This window comes from Mytilus edulis, chromosome 10, assembly GCF_963676685.1.
Source record: "Mytilus edulis chromosome 10, xbMytEdul2.2, whole genome shotgun sequence".
In the NCBI taxonomy this organism is placed as follows: Eukaryota; Metazoa; Mollusca; class Bivalvia; order Mytilida; family Mytilidae; genus Mytilus; species Mytilus edulis.
Window position 1 is genome coordinate 16,753,894 of NC_092353.1, and position 26,598 is coordinate 16,780,491.

General features: G+C 31.1%; 1 protein-coding gene across 1 annotated transcript; it reads right to left on the bottom strand.

The window, feature by feature from the left end:
* Positions 1-7,222: 7,222 nt before the first annotated feature.
* Positions 7,223-26,571, bottom strand: LOC139492364 (uncharacterized). Its single transcript, XM_071280569.1, has 5 exons — positions 26,074-26,571; positions 19,747-20,010; positions 10,078-10,200; positions 9,334-9,448; positions 7,223-7,531 (listed from the first exon to the last, which is right to left on the bottom strand). The coding sequence occupies exons 1-5, from the start codon at positions 26,384-26,386 to the stop codon at positions 7,309-7,311; spliced, it is 1,038 nt and encodes a 345-aa protein (XP_071136670.1). The 5' UTR covers positions 26,387-26,571; the 3' UTR covers positions 7,223-7,308.
* Between the last annotated feature and the right edge of the window lie 27 nt (positions 26,572-26,598).

Sequence of the window (26,598 nt, forward strand, 5' to 3'; positions counted from 1 at the left end):
TTGTGATATGAAATATGACAATACATAACTGTAAATAATTTCTCATTTTAAAGTCTATCATATAACCAAGTCATATTCTTTTGCAGTGTAAAACATTATAGAAAATGTACAATTTTTCACTTCTAATGTTTTCTACTATAATGGCTTACGTTTTATAAACTAATCATACTGCTTAATTTTTTATCGTATTTTCTAAATCGTATTCGTAATGATTACGCCTGCAAACTTCTATATTGCTTTAAAAAGTCTATGAAATTGAAAACCGATTTAACATTATTTACATTAGATAACCAATTAAAACACGAACCAGCATTTTACATTAATTGTTGATCGTAAATGTATGAAGACAGTGAAAATTATTATTCAACATTTAACGTATTTTGAATTTATTTCAAACCTTTCAATTATAGATGTATATAGCATTTTAACTGTAAAGAATTAATTGAAAAAATAATGAAGTTTAGATAACATTTGCTGAAACAGGATATAACAAGCGTTGGCTGTGTTACTTATGGAATTAAGCCAATTTTTAAACATATTAGCAAAATAATAAACGAAATTTAAAATTGAAGGGAAGTTGCATAGATTCAACTAAATATTCAATTGTTTAAACTAACTTAAAGGTGATTATAAATGGTTCGTGTATCCTATTTATGTGCTAAATTTCCGTTGTAGACCGTTTGAATCTCTTTCTCGGATTATAAGTTGATAATCCCTTTTTGATGGAACGAAAACCGTTAGGGTACTTATTTTGAAAAAAATCTTATTAAAGTGAGAATCGTATGTTAAACTATATTTGTACGATATTTGTAATTTTGCTTGTAACATAAAAAAAATATGTTGCTACTGCATCATTGATATGATCATAATTATAAAATAGCTGAATACAAAGAATTTTTGAAATACTAAGACTTTTGTAACTCAGGAGAGTCACTGATGAGTCTTTTGTAGACGAAACGCGCGTCTTATCTACGATAAGTTTATATGGTCAAGGTAATAAGGCAGTGATGCACATTTTGTGGTTTGACTCGTCATTCATTTCAGAGAAGTTCTTAAGTAAAACACAAAAAATCAAATGTTTGTAATAAAACTAACTGTAATTTAAGAATACGCAAATTTAAAAATGCATTTTAGTTTTATAAAATAAGGATGAATTATGATGTGAACTCTTCGTCAATGACGACTTAACTTCTTGTAAATTAATTTGCAGCATAAAGTTATATTAACTTTGTATTGTCTAATTTTGTCCTAATATTCCGTTGATGTAAAAAGCCCTATCTTAATTTATTTTCATATCGAGTGATTTTTTGTTTATGTTTAACGCCACTTTTATCACTCTTGGCTATTTTGTGGTCGGGAGAACATTGGCGATCCTAGTTGACTGATTAAGGAGTCAAATGCCACAATAGCGTGCTGGATTATTGTAAGGTAGCAATCACTTAAACTTCATGGGGGGAGATTATGTTATTTTTTGTTTCAGTCAGAAATTTCTTTCATGAAATTGGGAACCAGAATATTTGTTTAGGACAAACCAAACCCCCTGAAGTAAAATGTTTGTTCTCTTATTTCATGTTTCTATGATAATCAATTTGATTTTTTTCCAACTGGTTTCCTTATATTCAAGAATGAAATGAAAAAAATAATTGTGATCTGCAAAATGTAATCATTTTCCTCACGTTTAATTACACCTCTTTTGCCATTTGCATGTGATGATTAAATAGTTTTATAAAGGAATCTTGGAAACTATTTTTATTATTCAGATAATTTTAACCAATGTAAATATAGTGTATAGTTCCATCACCTCACCATTTTTTATGACCTGTCTGTTATCCAGAGTTTTGCTTATATCCGTCTAGATCATCAGGGGATCCTCCCTCCGCCTGTCTGTTATCCAGAGTTTTTCTTATATCCGTCTAGATCATCAGGGGATCCTCCCTCCGCCTGAATCCCGATTCCCTCCGCCTGCATCCTGGTTCCATCACTCCGGAATATTCCGGACAGTCCGGACTACTCCGAACCCAACGTGAATCCCGATTTCCTCACTTTGGAATAGTCCGAACAACTCCGGAATATTCCGGACCTCGGCCTGAAAAATCCCGATTCCCTCACTCCGGAATAGTCCGGACTGGTCCGGAATATTCCGGAGTCACCGCGGATCCGGACTCCGACCACTCCGGAATATTCCGGACACACTCACCATGCCCAATTTTGAAATTGCCGTCCAGTCCGGAATATTCTGGAGCACATTTTTATGGGACTATTTTGTTTCAGGAGAACGTTTAAATCAAAAGCAAGGACTCCAATAGCTTGTTGCTGTGATGATATATATAAAAAGTGACACGAATAAGAAAGAAATATTCAAACTAAAATTTGTTTAACAATTAAATAAGAGACATATGAATATTTGGTATTCAAATTAAATATATCTTTCTTGTATTTGTATACTTCAAATGCCCTTTAATGGGGTGATACATTTATCACAAAACACTTTTTTCACTTCTTTCCCATTTAATATAATTGTTTTGTGGAATATAGAAACTAAACTTTGATCATCAGGTTGGTCAAAGATTAAAATTTATATTTTATGGTTGTTGTTCCTTTTGTTTCTGGTAAAAAAAAATGATATCTGTTTTTTTTTCACTTTAAAACCCAAAAATAATCCTGGGATCGGTTTTACTTCTGAAATGTGTCTCTTTCAAATAACATAAGGGTGTCGTAAATGTCCACTATGAAAACAAAACATGAATCTGACTCATTGTTGAGGGCCTTACAACAACATACAGAGGATAACATTTAGTCATTGCCAATCTTACAACATCTTACATAATGTATAACAAAGTTTAAACCATTGTCATGAAGAAATAATTACATTAGATGTATGTTTCATTATAATACGTTATTCTGATTGGCTATATTGCAATCTCGTGTCATTCCTTAATCAACTTCATAACACAATAAAATTTATCCTTCATGATGACACGAGGTTCCACAATAAAGTGCACCGTGCACATGTAAATTAAATAAAAACTTGATAAAAACCGTGTTTTTATGATCCTAGTTGAAAGAAATGTAATTATAAGTATTGAATGCTTCTTTTTGTAACTTCATGGGGTTGTAAAAGCGTTGACCGTGTGCACATATTTAGATTGAAGCGCTTCCGAATATACTTCGGACTACGCTTTTAAATCCCAATGAAGTTACAAAAAGAAGCATTCAATTCTTAAATAATGGTTTTTAAAACCCGATTAGAAAAACAAATTTGACAGAAACCAACCGACCAAGGTTTCATATAAGCACTGCAGGTGTATTTGGAGTCTCTGCATAATGATTTCACACTGATGTTGATTACAGAAACTCAATGATAATCATTATATTAACAAATGTATTTTTGTTTTCATTATTTTGTTTGAAATCCGTGATAAACGAAATACGTTTTATGATTTTAAATTGACTAGACAATTCTCCACAAGAGACCAAAATGACACAAAAATTACTACAGGTCACCGAATGGCCTTTGACAATGATCGAAGCTCATATCGCATTGTGAGCCCCGATATGACAATGTTAAACAATTCAAACGAGAATACGGCTTACTAATATACAAACAAAATATGTACATGTAACACATAAACAAACGACAACCACTGAATTACAGGCTCCCTATATCATGTTCTCAGATATCATCTCCCATTAAAGACAAAAATACACGAACAAATATTTCTTTTATGTGTTGCTCTCCTTGCTACAAAATGTATCCAAAATCAAAGATGTGGAACATATTCTATCGTAATCATTTGGTAATTAATGCAATCAGTGTCCCAGTTAACACAATTAATATCATAACACCATATAGGAAAAGCACAGAACTCCTTCTGTCATATAAAACACTGTCAAACATCCAAACATACTCTCCACACTCATCTATTTCCACACTTGTTGTGTATGTAATATGTATTTTGAACTTTACTGAACTGATATTTTACACATGTCACTATAATAAAAATTACTTATTTACTTACTGTAAACTGTTTTAACAATCTATATGAAGACATGGAAATGTATTGATTACAATTTTACCTAAAAAATTGTGATTTTTGAACCTATATGTCTATGTAAGGAACATTTCGGAAACGCATGCTCATCCCGCCACGATGGCGATTATATATCACCTAACTTCATTCCATTTCATATTCATATATATTTCTTTTTGTTTGAAATTGGATTTTCGCACATTTTCGCACATTTTTGCACATGTGTAAAAAAAATCCAAAGCAATCATAGGTTGGAACGTTGTTTAGACTTGTATATATATTATATCTGTACAACCTTCAAACCTATGAAACATCAATTGTTAATAGAAAAATATCGTTAGTGCTATTTGATAAATTATGTAACATGAATGAGACAATTGTGTTGCAAACAGAACATTACTAATCTTCTTTTTGCTGGATGAAATACTGTCGCACTGTTGAAGTTCAATTGTAAAACTACATATGGCAGTACTTTTTTTAACCAAAGCATTTTGATTAAACCAATCAAAAAACCTACATTGAAAGACTTGTTCCCTGTCCTTTAAAGGACATCTTAGATACCCGTATATTGGAGATAGAGGACCAGCCTGTTGTATTTACTGCATGGTTTCGAATTCTAGATAGCATGTCTCACTGAACCTACATTTACTAGAAAATTTTTAAATCATACGCGAATTAAAACTGAAAAAATACCGTATTATGTCATAATAAATAATTTGAAGTGCAATCGGCAAAATGAAGAAGAAAAGATCACAAAAATTGGTATTTTCTAATTCATGATAGAAATATATCATAATGGCATATCATAGAACAATAACATACTATGTCTTGCATCTGCAATGACTTTTATTTACCCTTGCCGGCGCACAAATTCCACAAAGTGAAACAAACATGTTTTGGCTAAAATTTGGCCAGATACCAGTATAGACAGTGCATTTTTCTACATTTGGCTGTTACTTTGCTGTATATCTAGCTGACGAAGATAACAAAAAAAAATACTTTCAGAGTGTTCACATTTGATAATAAGAATGAAAACGTTAAATAATTCTGTACTTATAAAATAAACATATTTTAATCATTTTGATGGTAATTTGGAGGAAATGAACGATAGTCTGAATAACCTGATGAAATGAAATCTTGACGAAAAATTTATATAAGCATTACTGATAGTTGTTTAAAAAATAATTTCTCCACATAATTATAATTATTCCGAATGATCAGACAGTTAAATCAGAAATATGAATATAGATATCAAAGGTACCAGGATTATAATTTAGTACACCAGACGCGCGTTTTGTCTACATAAGACTCATCAGTGACGCTCATATCAAAATATTTATAAAGCCAAACAAGTATAAGTTTGATGATTGGTATACATTGGAAAATAACTAAATGCAAATAAGACTTACAGGTTTGGTTTCCCAAACGACTGTTTTATTATCATTACAATTACCAATTACCAACAAACCTACTATTACAGAGTTGAAATTAGAATTAGAAAATTACTCATTATACGTGCCCATGGAGCCATGGTGACCTTTGGATGTCGCAAAACATTGTATGGCATGGTTACCTCTTGATTTCGTTGAATATTTTAAGGCGAACTTGCCATGACGATCTCGTAATTTAGTTGACGATAACCTTGCTATATTTAGATGGCATTGAAAATGGTAGGCGATCTTGAGATGTCGTAGACGGATTTTGACGACATCTACAGGCTGTTGAAGATAATATTGTGACCTAAAACTGTCGTTGTAGATGGTTTGGCGACCTGTATAAGTCGTTAAAGGTGGTATGTCGACCTCTAGGTGTAGTTGAAGATGTATGGCAACATATATGTATCGGTGAAGATAGCTTGTAACCTGTAGATGTTGCTGAAAATTACAAAGTGAACTCCTGCAGACGTTAGTTGTATATGTTATTACCTCTAGTTTTTGGTTTATATATTCGTATTGTTTGATTGTTGTCGTTTTGAAGATACCCTCAATCTTAAGTCTGATGCTATAAATGTTCAAGGATCAATAAAACAATCATTTCAAATATGTCAAATGAAGTAGTTAAAAAGCTTTTATAGTTTGTTAGTATTTTATGAAATGTCAGCGATTGGTGGTTTCCACATTCAATGACCATATAGGTGTATGCCGCATGGGGCACGAACGGTCAGAAATCCAAAATATGTTTTTTTAATTTTTTTATAAGTATTTGAAAAGAGGGACGAAAGATACCAGAAGGATAGTCAAACGCATAAATCGAAAATAAGCTGACAACGGCATAGCTAAAAATAAAAATTACAAACAGACAAACAATAGAACACATGACACAACATGGTTACATGATGAATGTTGTCTGTTATCGCGTACATATCTGTTTACTTTAAATAAAATGTATTTACTTACTAACTGACGTATGAGATTAAAAATATTACCAAAGCCCAAAAGTTGGCAACATATCTTGATCTTTTCTGATATGTTAATACAGACGGGAGACTTCAACCTAGAATCTATGAAAAACGGGAGGATTATAAATTTGCAGTTGTAAACTTCCAATTCATCAATAACTTACAGACTCTCCTATCGCCTGATGTATTTATATCTGAATACAATTAACTCTATAAAACAATAATTGATTGAACCAAATTTAGAATCAGTGCCAATGAACTTGGAAAGAAAAAGGGACCCAGACAAAAGATTTTGTAAATTATGTAATAATGACATTGTTCAAGATGAAATTCATTTTCTTCTTAAAAGACAATCACTTTAAACTTGAAGGTGCTTTATAAAACAAAGCAAATAATAATAATAATAACTATAATATATCATTATCTTTATTATCATAAAATAATAGATCAAGAACGTTTATAATTGGTTTAAATCCTCATATACTAATATTTAATTTGTGTGATTAATATCATTTAGTATAATTCGTAAGGTTACTAAAATGAAACATTTGATGGAAACTCATTGAAAGTTGAAAAGAATACAAAACTCCATTTTGTCATTATCTATTCTTACGACAACTTCTGTGTTAAGTAATGAAAATTATTGCTACAGTAATAAATCTTTAATTTATACATATTGAAATAGCTGAAACAAATATTATAAATATTGAACGCTGTTATGAACAATACAAAACAACTTTGGCTATTTTAAACATTGTTTTTATATATTTTATATGACAAAACTCATTTTTACAGCTATGTTTATATTACATGTTTCTTTTCCAATGTCTCTGCCATTTCGTTATGTATCGAAACACACCAGTATTAACAACAACAACACTAATTATAATAACAAAAATGAAGTCTGATATATTCAGCAGCGCCATCTTCATACGGTTTTACAGTCGCAACAGTTTTAACCCCTCCAGTCTGACAGGCCCATTTGATGGTTTCTTCAGACACAGACATGGATTTTACCTTCTGACACGAACCAGTATACCGTAAAAGGTAAAATGGATTTCCAGTGGGTAGTTTAATTTCTAAGACATCGCTACCATCATTTCTTGAAAACAAATACAAAAAAGATGATTAAAAATAAAATCGATGTCAAATTATTCAAGTAGATATGTTCGGTGTCAACTTATTATTGCTTTATAAAATCAGAAAATATTTCAAATAATTACAATGTACTTAGATTATTCGTTATTATGTATAATGTTCATACTAAATAGAACGCAATAGGTTTCTTATAAATTATAAAAGATAACAAAGATCTGCTATTAAATTGAATTCTATGACGATTTAATTTTGGATGTTTTTTGTATCTGTCAGCTCATTAACGCCGTCATAAACATTGTGTTTTCATAATAAATTCCTAAAAAAGGAATTTAGAATTAGATTTTAAGGAATGATTGAAATTTTTTCAGTTTATTTGAAATAACTTTAAAATAACGATATAGTTTTTTTTAATGTGTACTACATTTTTGTATGTTATTCTTCATAAACAAAACAAACGCTGCAATAATTCCAGTGATAACTCTCTTGATTTGAGTTTATATCCCGAGGTTGTTTTCGCTAAATCGTTTTATGACTTTTGAACACCGGTAAACATGTGTTTCTTTATCAACACATACATATACATGATTATTTAAATAAAAAATAACCTACCGCCGATGCTGCTGCCTTGCGGAAGGCAATTCATATGGGTTGAAATTAAAATATTTTGTTTTGGTAATAAAATGACTAAGTTGAATGTCAATTTTGATCAGCGAAATAACCAGACATTTAGAAGGTCGTAACTCATAGATAAAAATACAATCAGCTATACGATATCTGCATTGCCGTCAACCTAATCTTATGTAAACTTAAAACAAAACTAAATAATAGCGCATAGAACAATATTCGTAATTATTAGAAGCAAACTTAAAATATCTTATCTCATGAAGAGAAATTATATCGTCGTACACATCAATATCGACCATCGTATTTCAAATAGAAGTCATGAAGAACCGTCATAAAACTATGTAAAACGATTAGATTTTGCGTAATACTTAAAGTCACGGAAAATAGGAAGTATACGAAAAAGATAATTTACTTCATCAACACAAAATGTTGTAAAAGACAAATAAAAATAATCACTGAACATTCCGAGACATATGAACAGGATGCAGAGTTTTTCAAGACTGTTGAGATTTCTATATATTTTCTTTTTAAGCTTTGATCAGGTAATCATGAAAACACAGGAACACAGAATGTTCAAATACAGATACAAAAGAAAATGCAATGAACAGAATAATTATGTGTTTGTTTTTCGTGTGTTTATCTTTATTTAAAACAAAAGTAAATAAGATATATAAAAGAAGATGTGGTATGATTGCCAATGAGACAACTCTACACAACGGGACCAAAATGGAATTATAGTTCACCGTACGGCCTTAAACAATGAGCAAAGCCTGTATCGCATAGTCATCTATAAAAGGCCCCGAAATGACAATGTAAAACAATTCAAATGAGAAAACTAACAGCCTTAATTATTTAAAAAAATTAACAAAAAAACAAATATGTAACACATAAACAAACTACAACCACTTAATTACAGGCTCCTGAACATATATACATAATGTGGCGGTGTTAAACATGTTAGCGGGATACCAACCCTCCCCAGCCTGGGGCAGTGGTATAACGGTACAACACAAGAACAAATTATCAAAACCAGTTGAAAAAGGCTTAACTCATTAAATGGACGAATATACAAGTTGACGTGGGCAGGTATTAGCACATCCCAACAACATAATGACACTAGAAACAGATCTGAGAGTACTCGCAGTTAACTGACAGCTAGTTAGCATGTATTTCCATATTTACCTACAACAGTAGTATATAATAGTATCTGTATTATATACTCCCGAGGGTAACGTCCCCGATTTCTGATTGGCATTGTTGTCTTCATCGTCCCATGTTATTGAACCCTCCGTAAAGCCTAAAAAAATAGTGATCCTTTTTATACAACGGTTAAGATTATTTATTTCATGAAAACTGCATCCTTATAAAGATATTAAGGAACTCACGTATTGCAGTTTTTGTAATTGTTTTGTTGTTTAACTTAACGGATAACAACTGTTGAAAAGCTAGCTAGCTAAGATTCTGTGAAAAAATCAAATAACATACTACAATTTGCAGATTTCTTTCTTTGCTAGTAGGAAGGGAAGCAAGTCATTTCGTACCTTGACCATTTTGTACATCTGTCATTTCGTAGCAATTGACTCTTTGATAATTTTAAATACACTTTCTTTGTTTGCAGTATTTATCCTTAATTAATTGTTAATCTCTAGAAATATGAGGTTAGTTAATCAAAAAAAAAAAAGAAATAATTATCTGCAACTGCCTTTCTTAAAAGTTATTAACAGTAACAGGCACTAAATAGTATACATACAAACCTGTCATGATGTACGAAATGATAGACATATAAATCTTCCATGAAGTTCAAAACAATCTTTCAGATCCCTTATATCAATATAACCAACTGATAATGTAAAGCCACTGATATTCTTTTTAGTTTTGTAAGTGATGCCTATGTGCTATACTGCTTAATGTATGTCATATGCATACCTGTTGGACATGTCGTGTATTTCATGATACAATAATTCCCAGCAGGCCAGTCAGTCTCACTGCCAGATGTTGAAGCTTTGGTGCAGAAATATACTCTAATGTTACCATATTGATCCTGTACAACTAGAAAATGCTCACAATTTAAATACAGCTATGCAATTTCTGCTTGCCAGTATGAATGCTTAATAAGTGAATGAATAAATAAACATGATATGTGGCATGAATGTTAATTAAACAAATATAATTATACGTAGAGACCAAATAACAATAATATGAACAATTTTATGTAACCACGCGACTTTCAACAATGAGCAAAACCCGTTATGTATAGAAACAATATAAGGCACTTAGCTTCCCCTATCCGCTTACAGTGGTGAAACAGCACAACATAAGAAAATACTGTAACAATCAGTTTGAAAGGCGACAAAATAGTGGAAGTGGGAATTGTGTACGTATAACGGTGTATGATGAACAGTGTAATTGTTTATGTATGAAGTATCCACACTTTCAGGACTGTATATTGACCTGCCGGTAAAAGTATACAATGGTCGTTTGCTAAAGGTAAATGACTCTTCAAGTTTGAAATTTATACGCTCTTAATCAGGTTAAAATTAGCCAATCCAACAAAAACCTAGATCAAAAATAAAAAGAAAACCAATTATACTGGGGAGTAGATTGGATTTTCCTTAAAATCCGGAGCAGTTCCTGATAACTTTCCACCCTTATCTTGTAAAAGGTAAAATCACAAAAATACTGAACTCCATGGAATATCTTCAATGGAAAGTCCTTAATCAATTGTCAAAAGCTCAAACACACAAAACGGAAGGACAACAACTATCATATTACTTGGTAACAGACACTTCAACAACAAGACCTATTCATTTGATGAGCTCGCACGTTGACAATGAAGATGTAAATGAGGAAAACTATCACTTGATATTGTAAAGATCGAATTTAAGTTTCTTGGCGCACCCTTTAACACATTAATACAGTTAATTGTACTTTTCATCAACTAGGATACTCGATTTAAGTACATGCAGACGCATGAAGAAGTGTTGAACTGGTGTCTTCTTTTTAATTCAATATGATGTCTGATTCGTTTCCCTTGTTTTCTGTTAGCTACTTATTGCATATAAGAATACACATAAAAAAGTGCACCAATGTTAGTATGCACCGGAAATGAAATCAAGCTTTATTACGGTTATATTAATCAATCGAATTAACAACAAACAACCAACCGTGTTCATATAAGTTAATAATTCTTAACACTTAAACATCATGACTAAATGCTATATATATCGAACCTGATAAATTAATCAACAGTTAAACAAATCCTTCAAAGTGCATTTATCAAGAAACATACAGTTACAAGTATTTTTTTTGTAAAAGCAACTGACAGACCGTATAAATTTTGCCAGTATAAATACACACTAATAGCGGCGAAATTGAATTATGAGGAACACCCATAGTAAAGGGAGTGACAGTACTGAATTTTAGTATAAGTTTAAACTCTTAGAAATCTGAAGGCATAAAACTGTAAACATATGCCACATGGCCGTATGTTTTGTAAGCCTTATTAACTTTTAATTATAGGATATAGTTTTTTACAAAACTTTATAGTAAAAGTGACACAGTTTTAGTGGTAAAAAGAGTTACTTTGGGAAATTTCAGTGTCTTTATTAACAGACGTGCAACCGAATTATCATGTTTTCTCCTTGCTTAAGTCGTATTTGTTGGATAAAAGTCTCATTGGCAGTCGTATAACATGCCTTAAGTGTTATTTTTATACAATAATACCAAAAAAACCTCAAAAACAATTACATGCTTTAAATAGTGTACTCTTAAATAAATTCAAGAACCCCTGCTGCGCATTTTATTTTTCATTTGTCATTGTACATTTACAATTTCGTTTAATTTTGTTATCGTTAAAAATGCGAGTCTTGCTCAGTATATTTGTAGTAATAATTACTATATTAATTAAAATTTGTTGGAACAAATGTCATACATATCATACTCCTAGAAATATAAAGATATAAAGTACTTATCAACTCAACCAGAGATTTTGAACCTGGAATATAATGGCCCACTTAATGCTTGCGATGTTTCCCTCATGTAGTATAGCAATAAGGTCGCGAGTTTCAATGATAATTAAATAAAACCATGTAAATGCAGCTTTGAATTTTACATTTTTATTCAATTATGATAAATTTATTCCATTATATAATTGCTTTATTAATAAGATATTAAGCCTGCAAATATTCAATGTTAACCTTCAACATAGCATGCATATGTATACAGCTTTTTGTGGTCCGAATCATAACAAGTGTTTTATACATTCTATGATAAAGGATGATAACATCTATAAATTCAAAATGCTTCGGCAGATATTGAGACTTTTACATGAAGATTCACACAAAATAGACTTTGATATCTATGAACAAACTATTATCAATCGAATCTCAACTACAGTTCAATCTGGTGAACAGCTTTCTTTTGTTGATGAAATCAAAGTATAACGTGATATTTGTTCTAAGCGTGATTCGCATTTCCAAATATGCATCGATTTGAAAATGATCCATAGATAAAATTTTTGATCAACATTAACCATTTTGCATCGGAAATTTTGATTTGATTTGAAAGTTTGTCAAAACCTCAAACATAAATCAAATTTGCTATAAATGGTAACATTTTATTGTTTTAAATCAAGTATAACACCTTAATACATGGCTTTACGTCATTTTACTTTTTTAATGTTAAATCAATGGTAAATTAATTGCATCATATAGCATAATATTATGCTGAAAAAGTTTCATTTATTTTGCATTAAACCGTCGCAAAATATTTGTTTGAAAACAGTTGATAACTTAAAAATACAATTTTCATTTCATTGAATCGACAATGTACAAAATACACTTTGAAAGTTGTAAAGATTTATATTTTAGATCAATATACCTTAGTTTTATATTTAACAGTGATTTGGGCTGTCCAGCAGAAAATTTTATGTGTTGATGGTTTGTTCTTAATCGCTGTAAATATTGGACGTATGTAAACATTAATGCGAACAAGATACCAAAGCCTATCGTGTACGGTAATAATTTAAGAATACCAATTAATAAAATTAACGGTACCAATTTTCTTGCACCAGATGCGCATTTCGACAATACATGTCTCTTGAGTGATGCTCGTGGCCATAATATTTGAAATCCAAAGCTTATATAAAAGATGAGCTATAATCCAAAAGGTCCAAAAAGTATAGCCAAATCCGTGAAAGGAATCAGAGCTTTGCATGAGGGAGATACATTCCTTAATTTATAATAATTTCTATCATTTTGTTACAGCAAATTTTATTAACACAAAAAAATCGTACTTTCATGCCAGTACTGAAGTACTGGCTACTGGGCTGGTGATACCCTCGGGGACTAATAGTCCACCAGCAGAGGCATCGACCCATTGGTAGTAATAAAATTAACGGTACCAATTTTCTTGCACCAGATGCGCATTTCGACAATACAGGTCTCTTCAGTGATGCTCGTGGCCAAAATATTTAAAGATGAAGAGCTAACAAATAAAACAAACCTATCATACTAGGGAGTAGATGGTTTTATCCTTTAAAACCGGAGAAGTTCCTGATATCTGTGCACTCTTATCTTGTAAAACGTAAAATCACGAAAATTTTGAATTTTCAGGAAAATTCAAAACGAAATTATTATAATCAAATGGTAAAATCAAAGGTGCACACAAGTCAAACGAATGGATAACGCTGTTTTATTTCTGACTTTGTAATAGACACTTCTACCGCAATATATATTTATTTGATAAACTCCCACGTTGATAATGAAGGTAATATTGAGGAAAACTATCATTCAATTGTATACAAAAGAAATTAAGTTTTTTGAAACACCTTTTTAACACATTTATTCAATTAATTTCGTTATTTCATTACCTAGGACACTTAGTTCAAGTACATTTAGACGCATGAGGAAGTGTTGTTCTGGTTTGGTTTATCCAATATGATGTCTGACTTATTCCTTTTCTTTCTGAATGTAAATTATTTCATAAACATAACTAGAGGCTCTTAAGAGCCGGTGTCGCTCACCTTGGTCTATGTGTCCCTTTAGATACAAATTGATGAAAATTGTTAAAAATTGACTCTAAAAGGGCAATAACGTCTTAAGGGGTCAACTGATCAGTTTGGTCATGTTGACTTATTTTTAGATCTTACTTTGCTGAACATTATTGCTGTTTACAGTTTATCTCTATCTATTATAGTATTCAAGATAATAACCAAAAACATCAGAATTTCTTTTAAAATTACCTATTAGGGGGCATCAAGCCAATAACCAGTTGTCCAATGCATCTGAAAATTTAAGGACAGATAGATATTGACTTGATAAACAAATTAACTCCTTGTCAGATTTGCTTTAAATGCTTTGGTTTCAGAGTTATAAGCCAAAATCTACATTTTACTCCTATGTTCTACTTTTAGCCATGACGGCAATCTTGATTGGTTTGATGGGTCACCGCACACATTTTTTAAGCAAGATACCCTAATGATGATCGTGACTAAGTTCGGTTAAATTTTACATAACAGTTTCATCAGAGAAGATTTTTGTAAAAGATAGCAAAAAATTGGTAAAAAATGACTATAAAGGGCAATAACTCCTTAAGGGGTCAAATGGTCATTTAGTCATGTTAAATTATTTGTAGATCTCACTTGCCTGAACATTATTGCTGTTTACAGTTTATCTCTATCTATAATAATATTAAAGATAATAACCAAAAACGGCAAATTTCCTTAGAATTACTAATACTCCAAAGAATATAAACCCATTAACTCGACCGAAGACTTTTGTTTGAACCTGTAATGATATATTCCTCTTAATGCTTGTGATGTTTCCCTCAAGAACTTTAACAATAGGGTCAAGAATTTTAATGATAATAAAATGTAACCATGTGCATTCAGCTTAGAATTTTACATTTTTATTCAATTATAGATAATTATTCCTTTATATGTTTGATCGATATATATATAAAAGATTCAGTCTGCAAATATTCAATGTTCACCTTGAACATAGTATGCATATCTATATAGCTTTGTGTGGTCCGAATTATAACATGTGTCTTAATACATTCTATGGTAAATGTTAATCAAATTTACAAGTTCAAAATGCTTTGGCAGATATTGAGACTTTAACCAAACGATTCATACAAATAGACTTTGATATCAATGAACAAACTATTATCAATCAAATCTCAACTACAGTTCAGTATGTTACTGCAATTTTACAGGAAGGTGAGCGACTTCCTTTTTTGTTTTCCTAAAAAAATATCACTTACAGTTGTATGAAATATTAATATTTTAAAATTAAATAACATCATTGATGAAATCCAAGTAAAACGTTCTGCTTGTTCTTAGCTTGATTCGATTTCCAATATATGTATCTATCGATTTTTAAATACTCCACAGTTAAAACTTTCCAGCAACATTTTGCGTTGGAAATTTGATTTGATTTGAAAGTTTGTCAAAACCTCAAAACAAACATAAATCTAGTTTGTTATTATAAATAATTAAATGTAAATGTTCTGAATCAAGTATAACAACTTAATACATTGCTTTATTTCATTTAAGTTTTTTTTACTGTTAAGTCAATGATAAACTAATTGCATTATATAACATAATGGTTGTGCTGAAAAACGTTCATTTATTTTGCATTAAATCGTCGCAAAAATATTTAATAACAGTTGATTACTTAAAATACAATTTTCATTCCATTGAATCGACAATGTACGAAATAAACAAAATGTGGGACATAGATCGAAATACAACTTTAACACTTGAAACTTAGTGGATAGTATCCAAAACTGTTATCAAACATTCGTAGACACCAACACGACAAAACTATGAACGATTTATTGTAACTACATGACCTTCAGCTATGAGAAAAACCAAAACCATATAGTAAACTATAAAGTTCACTTTACTTCCAATAATCGCGGACACTGGTGAAACAACAAAAAATAAGAACAAACTGTAATAATTAGTTTGAAATTATTTGATAACAACGGGACAACTTATTGGACGAAAGGATAATGTATCTGTAACGGTGTATGGTCAACGGTGTAATGGTATATATATGAAGTATACGCAATGGAAGGACTTTATATTGACCAGCCGGTGAAAGACTACAATGGTCGTTTGCTACAGGAAAATAAATCTTGAAGTTTCGAATTTATACGCTCATAATCAGGTAAACATCAGTCGATAACAAATAAAAACAAAGAATTTTACAGGAAGTTTTATTATTTATATCCTCAGCAGTTTCTTATATCTATGCATCTAATCTTGTAAAACATAAAATCACAAAAATACTGAACTCCGAGGAAAATTCAAAATGGAAAGTTCATAATCAAATGGCAAAATGAAAAGCTTACACAAATCAAACGAATGGCCAACAACTCTTATATTCCTGACTTGGTAATGAACACTTTAACAGCAAGATGTATTTGTTTGATGGGCTCTTACGTTAATAATGAAGCTTCATGGCGAAAAACTATCATTAAAATGTATGAAAATATAAATGTAGTACTTTGAAACAGACTTTTAATACATTTATTCCTCAATGCTCTTCAATTTTGTACTGATTTGGCTTTATAAATATTTTGTAATGAGCGTCACTGAGTTTTTTGTAGACAAAACGCGAGTCTGGCGTACTAAATCATAGTTCTGGTACTTTTGATAACTATTTACACCACTGGGTCGATGCCACTGCTTGTGAACGTTTCGTCACCAGCCCAGTATTCAGTACTGCGGTGTTGACATGAATATCAATAATGTGGTCTTTTTTTTATAAATTTCCTGTTTGAAAAAAACTAAGAATTTTCTTATCCCAGGCATAGATTACCTTAGCCGTATTTGACACAACTTTTAGAAATTTTGAATCCTCAATGCTCTTCAACTTTGTACTTGTTTGGTTTTATAAATATTTTGAAATGAGCGTCACTGATGAGTCTTGTGTAGACGAAACGCGCGTCTGGCGTACTAAATCATAATCCTGATACTTTTGATAACTACTATTCAATTGATTGCTTCTTTTCATCACCTAGACAAACTTAATTCAAGTACATGTAGACGCTTGATGAAGTGTTGTAAGGGTTAGTGTACTTAATCCAATATGATGTCTGATTTATTCCTTTTCTTTCTAAAAGTTAATTATGTTATAAGAGAATAAATATAGAAATGTGCACTAATGGTAGAATGTACAGGAAATGAAAACATGCTTTATTCCGGTTATATTAATCTATATCATTTACAACAAACAAACGAGCTCGAATGTATATAAGTTAATAGTTCTCAGCACTCAGAAAACATAACTATATGCTATGTTCATCAGACCTTAAAAATGAATCAATGTACCAAGTAAATAATACAGTAATAGTCTAATCAAATAACTTCAGAAGTTAAAAGTTTGAAGGGGTATCAATGTTGAAATATGCCGTACAGCCATATATTTTGTAATGCATATGAACTTTCAATTCCAGGATATAATATTTTACGAAACGTCATAGTAAAAATGACACCGTTTAATCGTAAAAAGAGTTCCTTTGGGAAATTGCATTGTCTTTATTAACAGAAGTGCAACCTACTAAGTATTATTTTATGTTTGCTGTTTGCTTAATGTAGTATTTGATGAACAAATGTCTCATTGGCAGTCATATAACACACCCTTAGTTTTATTTTATACAATTATATAAACATCATTTACATGTTTTAAATATTTTGCTCTTAAATAAACTCGAGAACCCCTGCTACGCATTTTGTTTTCCATTCGTCATTGAAAATATCGAACAATACAATACTACAATTTCAACTTATTCATCATCGAAAGTGTTTTCCAAACGTATCTTGTACATATTGTATAAAACAAATTTCGTACAAATAATACAACTAGGAACATAATGTTCCAATCATCTCAACCTAATGCAAAAACATATAGAATAAAACTATATTACACCAAATAAATCTACCATATGTCAAAACTGAAAGACGAACAAGACTATGATACCAACCTATTAGACTACCGTCGATTAAGAATAAGATATTGCATAGTGCATGTATGTTCTTACTCGACTGTGCAGAAAAACTTTAATTGCTTTGTTTTCATTATGATACCGTGCAACCAAATTGATGTTTGAACTGTTGCACTTGAAACGAAAACGATAATTGAGGTTAGTAACACAGTTGAACGTATAACAAGGAAATGCAATATGCCAATCTTTGAACTAGAAATAACTTATAGCATTTTAAATGTTTTACTCAAATATCATAGCAATTAGGTCGAGAGTTTTAATGATAATGAAATGTAACCAAGTGCATACAGCTTTGAAATTTACATTTATATTCAATTAATATAAAAGTACTCCTTTATATGTTTAATCGATATATGAAGTATTTAGCCTGCAATTATTCAATGTTCACCTTCAACATAGCATGCATATGTCAACTACAGAAGGTAATGCAATTTTACAGGAAGGTGAGCGACTTCTTTTAGTGCTTTAGTATGAAAATCTCACTAAGAGTTGTTTGAAATGCTGTGATTTTAAAAGTAGAAAAATCATTGTTGATGAAATCCAATTAAAACGTGCTACTTGTTCTTTGTATAATTTGCAGTCCTGGATATATTTTTATTAAAATGCGCCAGAGTTTAAAATTTCGATCAACATTAGCTATTTTGTATTGGAAATTCGAATTGATTTGGATGTTTGTCAAAATCTGAAATATAATTCGTGTTTGCTAAATATAATTATTTGAAATGTTTGGAAACAAGTATAACAATGTACTACATTGCTTAATTTCATTTTAGTTGTTTTACTGGAAAATCAATGTTAAACTTATTGAATTATATAGCATAATGTCTGTGCTCATCAATTTTCAATTACTTTGCAAATGACTATTTCGCAAAACATTTGTTTAAAATGAGTTGGTTTCTTAAAATACAACTATAATTTCATTAAATCGACAATGTGTCATAAACAGTTTTTCTGTTGTTAACGTTTATATTGTCGATCATATTGATTAGTTTTATATTCTACAGTGACTTGGGTTGTCCAGGATTTTTTGTTATTGTTGGTGGTCTTTTCCTTATCGTTGTAAATATAGAGTGTATGTAAATTTTAATACAAACGGGATACACAGCCTATCGTGTACGGTAATAACATTAAAAATACAATATAACTGCACCAAATGTGCGTACTGACGACACACATTTCTTCAGTGAAAGACTTATTTATGTTTTGATAGGCAAAAGTATAAAATGATTGAGGGCATATATAATTACTGAATAAGGGCATAATCCATAATCTGGGGGCCTCGGTGGCCGGATGGTCTAAGCAGTTACTTCTGTAATCACCAGCCAGTCAACACTGATGATGTGATTTCGAACCCCGCTCGTGTAGGTGCACATCGACGGTTGTTGGTTTTCTCCCTGCACTCTTCGTCCATTAAAAAAACTGGCCGCCACAAAATAGCTAAAAAGTAGCACTCAAAGTGGCGCTAAAACAGGGACAATCATTTAATCTTGATCTCCAAACACAGATACATAATCAAGTACAAAAAATATACTGCTGCTGTAGCCGATCTGTTTGAATAAAAATAATTTTAATGGAAATTACCTGTCATGCTTGTAGAAACAACATAGCCATTGTAACGTTGGTCATCTTCAGTGTCATGGTACCTGTTGCCTTCCAACCACGTGATGTCAGTACCTGGACATCCAACAGCAGGTTTCATTAAACTGTATGTTCCACCTGGCCAAGATACAACAGTTTCCGCAGTTGTTGATTTAACTGTAGTAGTAATCATTTCAGTCACCTTTTCTGTTGTGGTAAATGTTTCTGTAGTAGTCAGCAGATCTGTCACTGTAGTTGTTTGTACCGCTGAAACACGATATGAACATTTTGTACTATATCAATCAATTCGAAGACAAATATATATATAAGTGGGTTTTTATCTAGAACATGAATTAATTATGTCTTGAAATCAGCTAGTTGCAATGTGATTTTATGTTTAGAAAAAAAAAATTGATTCGGAGAATTTTTAGTAGGTATGATTAATCAACGCGATGTAAAATATATGAAGAAGAAACTTATAAAGGTCTATAAGCTAGACCTAACAAACAGATATTTGTGCCTTTAAAAAAAACTCGTTACAAATTTCCGAAGCGCTTTTCTGAATTACACGTCTTCAGAACGTTTAAAGCGAAATTTGTATAAAATCGAGACAAGAAAAGAGCTATATGTCAAATTTTATTTGAGAATATTTTCGTCTAAAAAGTGAACGTGCCCGTTCATGAGGAGAATGAGCTGAAACATGTATTGCTTAATGAAAAAAGAAGGTAATGAGTCGATATTTATTCTAAATAAATCAGATGTGTTTCTGGTTATTTTATTTTGACTATTACTAATCCATTTGTGAAATAATCATGCTATTAAGCATTGATTAGATCCTAATAGTTTCTATATTAATGGATATGCAGCGGAGTTGAAATTTATCAACCAAATTAAAAAAGCAGAAAAATATTATTAAATTATCACACTGACGGATATGTCTATGATCAAATGTCAAAAAATATTTAATATTTCAATTGCAAAAAGAAGTGAGACTCCATTTTATTTCAAAGACCTGATTTTACACCTTAGTTTTATCATTCGTGCAGTGTCAACTTTCGACAGCAACATATATTGCGGCTATATTGTCCCTCTCCAATTGTACATGAACTTGAATTAAAGAATACCGCAGATAATCACAAAGGTCAAGGTCATATTTTGACTTGCAACTGAACATTGACAGTTCAATTCCATTGTAAACATAAGTTTTCAGGAAAAAAGGCAACATAAATTTTCTTATTACTTGGTACTATTCTAGAAGCTGACGACCGCAAAATGAGTAAACATTGCTTACCATTGAGAGGTTGACTAAAATATTTTTAATGGCAACGATGAAGTTATAACTTCGAGATTTAATGGGCGCATTCAAACATAATTGATAGTTATTAAATGTTAATGCCAAAGATGACTTGGATATTCAAATTGTTCTAGCCACTTTGTCCCCCTTTTTTCTTCGTAACGATAATCATGACAGGTTCGACAAGTGGAGTAAGATAAACGTATCCTTCGGGAAGTCAAAAGTTTATCTTTGAGTGTTGTGTTTTTCTAAACTGTTGTGTATTTACCACGTGTGGGTTTTGCTTGCCCATTGTGATCTCCTATCGTGATCTTGTTCATAAAACATTGAATAAAGGATACAGTAGTAATCCGTTGTTCAAAGTCATAAATCGATTGAGAGAAAATAAATCCGGATTTCAAATTAAAACTAAATGAAACACATCAACTATAAGACAACAAAATAATAGAAACACACACTGAAGTGCAACAAAAAACAGTTGACTATGCAACATACATAGAAACGAACTATTGTATAATAACTGCCATAATTCTAACTTGGTACAGCAAATTTTAAGAACATGTGGTAGGTTGAACTTGGTTTTGTGGCTATCTAATCATCGCGTTTCATGGTAATGTTTAATATATAGCTAAAATGCCAACATTACATGACAGGACTACATTACAAATAAATGCAAGAACACTCGGGGCAGAGAAAAACATAAAACAATATAAAAGTACATTTCAACAAGTTAACCGCGAAATAACAACGAATACTTAAACTAATTTAGGAGAGTAAACAAACACAGAAAAATAGAATTACGAACTGTGCGTCACACGAATATATTTAAACGCAAAATTTGATATAAATCAATTTAGGTTTGTAATAATGTTAATAGATGTAATCGAACAATAAAAAGACTATCAATAGTAGTTGTGTAACGTATTACGTATGCTTATGTCAAAATATTGCCAAGATGTGATTTTCATATGAGAGTAAGCGGGTACAAATTAATCAAATAAGTAATGGTTAAATTGGTAATGGTTAAAATATATTTTGGCGTAAAAATTCAGTGTTTGGCACAAATGGATATCATCGTATATATGAATTTCATACTAACCAAAGCAAAAACAAACACTGAGAGAATCGCATGACTTAGCTCCAAATGAACAAGAACAATGTGTCAATAAGCATTTCCTGTTTTGCATGCACCACCCACACTGCATGTCCGTACTATAGACACGTTTCATAATCAGAAAAAAGGACATAATCAGACGACTTTTCTGATTAACAAAGATCAAAGGCAGCGAAACATGCCATCATTAAGTTATAACGTTTAAAACATAAAACAATGATGTTACTGAAGCATGTTTGAAACGTTTCGGTAGAATTAAATGTCGATATATATATGTAGAAAATACATTTAACACGCAGCAATGTATAAATTGAAGCTTTACTGGTAGTGCATCTATGTAAGTATAGTGAACGCATAAAGAACGGACGAAAAAAAAATATAAGGGATTAAATGTATTGCATGTTTTAGTCGTTTTTTTAGTCGTTAATTTTGCTCGTTTATATGTATTTGAACTAATCTAGGATATAAAATATGCCAAACTTCAAGCTTGGATTTAAATGTAATGAAGGCCAACGCACTACATTTTGTACGTATAACTTTTATGGCACATTAACTAACATGTTCACAAAGTTCATCATGACACATTCTTGTAAAGAAGAAGGAAGTACTACATTGCATAAATGGCAAATTCCTTACGAATTATAAATAAAGAAAACTGAAATGCCGATATGAGGTCCTGTTGAATAGCTTGTACGACTATGATATACAGCATGTTATAACTGACATATTATAGAAAAGAAGCTGAACATTATTCATTTGACCTTTAAAGATGAATAAAAAAGTCTACACAGTTTACGCTTAACGCAAGTCGAGGGTATAATATTTAATTGATTATTAGAATACGAATATGATTAATTTTAGTCGTTCTATGACAGGTTTTCACATCATATTTTTTTTATTGACTGATTGATTGTTGGATGTTTAACGTCCAGTGGCAAATATTTCATGCATGTTCGGAACGAGAACAAGTTAACAATAAATACAAAAAGTAGGTAGTAATAAAAGAGGCCAACAAAGATGATGGTCCGGGAAATGTTGACTGTCATTGGAACGTGAGGGTAAATTGAATAGGAATCGAAAAAGAGTGGCACTCTCTTTACATGAGACATCGAATTTAACGTTCCAGTTATATTCTACCATTTCAAAATGTATTATACACATCCGAAAGAACCTTTCAAGTACAGATGCATTTTATCCTCTTATTTACTGATATGTAACAAATATTGAAATATATAAGATTTATATTTTGAAAAAGCAAATGTTTAATACTAATATGGTTTTAATAACGATCACGGATGTTAACATATTGTTCAATTAACAACAATATATATACAGAAAACACGCAAGTTATTCAAAACAATATCATAACTTATCGATCAACATTTGGGTTTTTGAATGGTGAAGTGCATAATTTGATTGATGCGACAAGTAAAGTTTATTTTTATCAAAAAGACAATCTTTCCGGGACATTTAAAATTCAATATAAAAAAGTTCGACATATTGAATAAAGGAGTTCAATTAAGCAATTGATACTGAATTCAATCTCCATTGATGCACTTTCGGAAATTATATTATTTATACCACTAGATATTGATAGAGAACCTGTCATTAACTTGAACAGTAAAAACAATAATAACAAAATTAAAAACCAATTGTTCAGAGAACAATTGCAAACAATTGCAGGTCTTTTCATCCAATACGGAATATTTTGGTGTTAAAAATAATAAAACGCGGTTAGAAATGTAATTTTCCGTGCCCAATGATTACCTTTTGTACGTTGAATTAAAAATATATGGTTTCTACATATTTTTGTTAGAAACAAGGGAGATACTTTGTTACTTCAGCTTTGAAAAATTTCAATTAGGTTCTCATTTGATAGTTAACTTGACACTGATTCCCAAAATATATGGTTCTAAATACTTTTACAATAAATACAAAAAAATGCTGCTTCCGGTTTCATAGTTCATTTCCAGATGATTTTTTTAAGGTCATATGATTGATTGATTGATTGATTGATTGTTGGTTGCTTAATGTCCAGGTGCAAATATTGCATGCATATTCAGGACTAGAACAAGTTAACAATAAACACAATAAGTAGGTTGTTATAATAGAGGATGATGGTTGGGGAAATTTGGACTGCCACTGGAAAATGAGGGTATATTGGATAAAGACAGAAATTTTGCCTTGCAACAGGCCATCTACGGACCCCTCAGAGAGTTGTTTCAATGGTTCTTAACGTGCAAAGAGCGTGGCACTATCTTTACACGAAACATCGGATTTAACGTCCCCCTTCTGACCGGACGTGGCTGCAAACTTGATACATCCTGCACAGTCAAACGGACGCCCCACTTCGGCAAGCGTTTTACTGCCGGTCGGGAGAAGACCAAGTGACCATATTTCTATACCCCAGTCACCCCTGGTGTTAAGGTCATATGACTTGCAACCGTATGCACAAAGTCCCATAGGTTTATTATGCATAAATTAAAAGTCAAAGCAAATGTTAAAATGTAGAACGTCAAATCAAGCTTTGACTTCGACACATCAAATGTATGTAAAACAATTTTTTAAATCCTGGTACCTTTGATAGCTATTCACACCACTAGATCGATGCCACTGCTGATGATGTTTCGTCCCCGAGGGTATCACCAGCCCAGGATTCAGCACTTCGGTGTTGACATGAATATCAATTATATGGTCATTTAAATAAAAGATTTGTGAGACAAAATTGACTTTTGTGAGACAATATTGCTTTGTGAGACAACATTGACTTTTGTGAGACAAAATAGTCTTTTGTGAGACAAAACATAATTTTGTGTGACAAAATTCAATTTTGTCAATATTGTCTCTCAAAAGTCAATTTTGTCTCACAAATGTCAATTTTGTCTCACAAAAGTCAATTTTGTCTAACAAAAGTCAATTTTGTCTAACAAAAGTCAATTTTGTCTCACAAAAGTCAATTTTGTCTCACAAAAGTCAATTTTGTCTCACAAAAGTCAATTTTGTCTCACAAAAGTCAATTTTGTTTCACAAAAGTAACTTTTGTCTTACAAAAGTCAATTTGGTCTCACAGAAGTCAATATTGTCTCACAAAGGTCAATTTTGTCTCACAAAAGTCAATTTTTTCTCACAAAATTCAATTTTGTTTCACAAAAGTCAATTTTGTTTCACAAGAGTCAATTTTGTCTCACAAAAGTCAATTTTGTCTCACAAAAGTCAATTTTGTCTAACTAAAGTCAATTTTGTCTAACAAAATTCAATTTTGTTTCACAAAAGTCAATTTTGTCTCACAAAAGTCAATTTTGTCTCACAAAAGTCGATTTTGTATGCAAATTAGTTCACAGTATCCAAACTAAACTAATTTGCCTACAAAATTGACTTTTGTCGCCCAATTTTCAAATTAGGTAACAAGAGTAAAGTCTGTTTTACAAAAATGAATTTTGTCATGACAAAAGTAACTTTTGTCCACTGAAAGATAACTTTGTATGACAAAATTTTAAATTTGTAGTATTCTACAAATTTTGTTAAACTGAACTCATTTTTGTTGAACAAAGCTCACTTTTGTCCGTACAAAATTGAATTTCGAGTACAAAACCACAAGAGTCCCATTCGGCGCCCCGTATCGAATGACGAACTAACATTCAATATAAGGAAGAAAAAGGCATGACAAACATTCTAAGAATTACATGGCATGAGTAAAAAAAATCTGATGAAGATGATAAATCCAGAAAATCGTTTTAGAAGCATGAACTTATCTTTGTTGATATAATTTGATGGGATATTGTTTATGTATTAGGTTTTGTTTTTTTCCCGACTATTTTCATTTGAGATTTGATATACCTTCTTTCAGCCTTGTTTTGTCATAAAATTTTATTTAACATTTAGAAATCCATTTTCCATATTTATATATAAGCAAAATACTAACCTTCATTTTGATAAACAAGCGTTGAGTCACTGTCAATAACTTCTGACGAAATGACATTTTTGTGCAATCTGCAAGTAAAGTCTGCACGTGAAAGACTTGAAGCTGTACATTGCGCCTCATTTGTACACAATAATCCACATAATACTAAATTATATCGTCCAATTTGTACAGAATGATAAGGATAGTCCAATCTCACGCCATTCTTTATATATAAGGGGAATATTCGCTTATTTATATCTACTGCATGTAATAATTTGATGTGAAATATGACTAAACACAACTGTAAATAATTTCTCATTTTAAAGTCTATCATATAACCAAGTCATATTCTTTTGCAGTGTAAAATATTATAGAAAATGTACAATTTTTCACTTCTTATGTTTTCCACAATAATGGCTTACGTTTTATAAACTAATCATACTGTTTGATTTTTTATCGTATTTTCTAAATAAAGTTCGTAATAAATACGCCTGAAAACTTCCTATATTGCTTTAAAAAGTCTATGAAATTGAAAACCAATTAAAC